Source organism: Trichinella spiralis (genome assembly GCF_000181795.1).
Source record: "Trichinella spiralis strain ISS 195 chromosome Unknown Scfld2845, whole genome shotgun sequence".
NCBI lineage: Eukaryota > Metazoa > Nematoda > Enoplea > Trichinellida > Trichinellidae > Trichinella > Trichinella spiralis.
The window spans coordinates 835-3164 of record NW_003529784.1 but is presented as its reverse complement, the minus strand read 5'-3'; the positions used below and the strand labels follow the sequence as shown (position 1 = coordinate 3164).

The 2330-nt window shown below is 37.8% G+C and overlaps 2 protein-coding genes across 2 annotated transcripts; one reads left to right on the top strand and one right to left on the bottom strand.

Annotated features, from left to right (window-relative positions):
* Positions 1–63: 63 nt before the first annotated feature.
* Tsp_13306 (hypothetical protein) lies at positions 64–874 on the top strand (the record flags this gene model as incomplete). Its single annotated transcript, XM_003368239.1, has 5 exons — positions 64–195; positions 290–315; positions 361–407; positions 673–732; positions 767–874. Coding segments are annotated over 5 exons (373 nt in total), but the record flags the coding sequence as incomplete, so codon positions are not given.
* Positions 875–1237: 363 nt separating this feature from the next.
* Tsp_13305 (conserved hypothetical protein) lies at positions 1238–1680 on the bottom strand. Its single transcript, XM_003368238.1, has 2 exons — positions 1634–1680; positions 1238–1574 (listed from the first exon to the last, which is right to left on the bottom strand). Exons 1-2 carry the CDS (start codon positions 1678–1680, stop codon positions 1238–1240), a joined length of 384 nt encoding a protein of 127 aa, XP_003368286.1.
* Between the last annotated feature and the right edge of the window lie 650 nt (positions 1681–2330).

Genomic DNA, 2330 nt, shown 5'->3' with positions numbered 1-2330 from the left:
GCTCTGCTTGGGGCAAAGTAGTCTATATTATTTGCATAATTTACTTACTGCACACCATTGCAGAGTACTTCGTTCGTATTTAGTTGCTCCGTTCAGTGCAATGTCAACAGGCGTTACGTGGTCAACTATAATTCCGCTCTTTTATACCCTCTATGAAGAAGCAAGCAGTAAGTCACATTCGGTATTGTGGTGCGGGTACTTTATGCATATTATTTGCATGACTTTACAAATAAGGTGAACGCAAACTAATGGGGGTATCTCCATTTATATTTTTATTGCTAATTTTCAGATACTCAAACCAAATACTGAATGCAAGTTTTTATTATATTCAGATATTATTAATTCAGTTTTAGTATTTAGAACATTTCCCATTTGCATCAATCAATATGGAGCCGCAACATAAAAAGGTTGTAAATGTGTAAACATTTCATTATTTGACAGTCACTTTTCATTATATTTGCCCAACGAGTAAGTAATGCAGTAATGTTACTGTTGTGTTTATGACTCCATTGCAAATTTTATGAACTGAAAATACGATTTGTATAGAAGCTTATAAGAAACAGCCATATTATAAAAAGTAATTGAAGACGAATAACAGTGCATCAATCATTTTCAAATTCTATTCATTTTCTAGTTTAATATTTTATTTGTTTACTTATTTAACATTTTTAGTTTATCTCCTTGTCGAGTTCTAATCCATACCGTCCTCTTTGCCTGTGTAGTGCGTCAACAGTAAGTATTTTTGTGGTTTTCATTTTTCCCTAAGATACGTCAGAGCAATCAAGCAGTTTTCGTTACCTTATACCTAACTCCTGCTACTATGTTCGTTCGTGTTAGTATAAATGTGTTGAAGACAGGATATGACAAAAATTAGTAATTTAATGAATCTTTTCTTAATAGCAATGGCAAAAAAGAATGGATGCCTTTTTTCCTTAGAACAAAGAAAAAGAACAACAAAACAAAGAAAAAGAGAAATGAAAAAAGTAGAGTTGAAAGCTGCCAGCCATAAAGAACTGTTGTGGGCAAGCAGATGAAGAAGAAACGTAAAAAGTCATCCACCTCATCCTTTCCAACAGTATCTCACAGATAAAACTTACTGTAGTAGATCATAAAAAAATGGACGCGAGCAGCTCAGTGATCAAAACAAAACAAAAACAGAAAAGAAACAAACTGTATATATGTATATTAATACGACACGCATGGGATACTGTTGTTCGGTGTGGCATTCAGGAAGATTTCAATACGTCCCGAGACGACACACGAGAGATGGCGCTGCTGGTGGGACGAGAGCCAGCAGGGCGCGGTTTGTCCTCGCCTGGAACCGCGCTGGCGTTGTCGGCAGCGTCGTTAACTGAGCCGCATCGTTTACGACTGTTGTCGCGTCGCTAGACGTGCCTGCCGCCCTCTCTGCCACGCCCAGCTTCGCCATGTCTGCGTATGTGAGACGCTTCCGATCGGCAACTTTCACGCTGTTTTCAGTCGCCGTCTCTTCGTCATTGTTGCTGTTGTGAACTTTCTTAGCTTTCGACGTCTTGGCATTATCACTTGTACCGCCGCCGCTGTTGATCGTCCACCTGTAAATGACCAATTTGTACAACTGATTAGTTTTATCAGTGGCTGCTATGTCTCTCACCACGCTGGTACGTTTAGTTGTCGATGAGTACATTCTAAATGTGGCATCGCAGTGTTGATTCAGTAAGTGCATGTTTTATTCATAATAATTCCTAATAATAATCATATTAAAGAAGTACAAAGTCTCACCTGATGATGAACCGCGTTAGTTTGGTTCGCCGTCTTCTCAGTGTAGTTTTACTGATTATGAATTGTAAGTAATTTATATTTGTTGTCATTGAAGCATATTATGAAGTCCTTGGTGATGCTGCACCGTGATAATGGAAGTTGGTCATATTATTTTTGAAAGCAATGGATTAGAGTCGGTATCCTGCCACTGTCGCAGTTGGAATTAGCATCTGCGTTATCGCAAACGGTATGTGCTATATTTATTGTTCATCACAACAGATTATGTTAACACAATTAATTTTGGTTTCTGAATATATCTTGCCACAGTGATAGAATGATTTGTTGTGAATGCGTTCCAAGGGTGGTATGAAAAACCTGTATTGAGTTCTTGCTAGCAATGGATTACGTTAAAACTATCGAAGACGTGAAATTTGTACTGATGGCTCCCATGTTGGTTGAATTGGCTATGAAGGCGTTCCACACAGCTCACAATGCTGATGAATGTTGAAAACGAAAAGTATTTTTTGAGACAACATTAAATGCCAACCATCGAATTAAGTAAGTTGTAAATTTCTATACTATATGAGGCA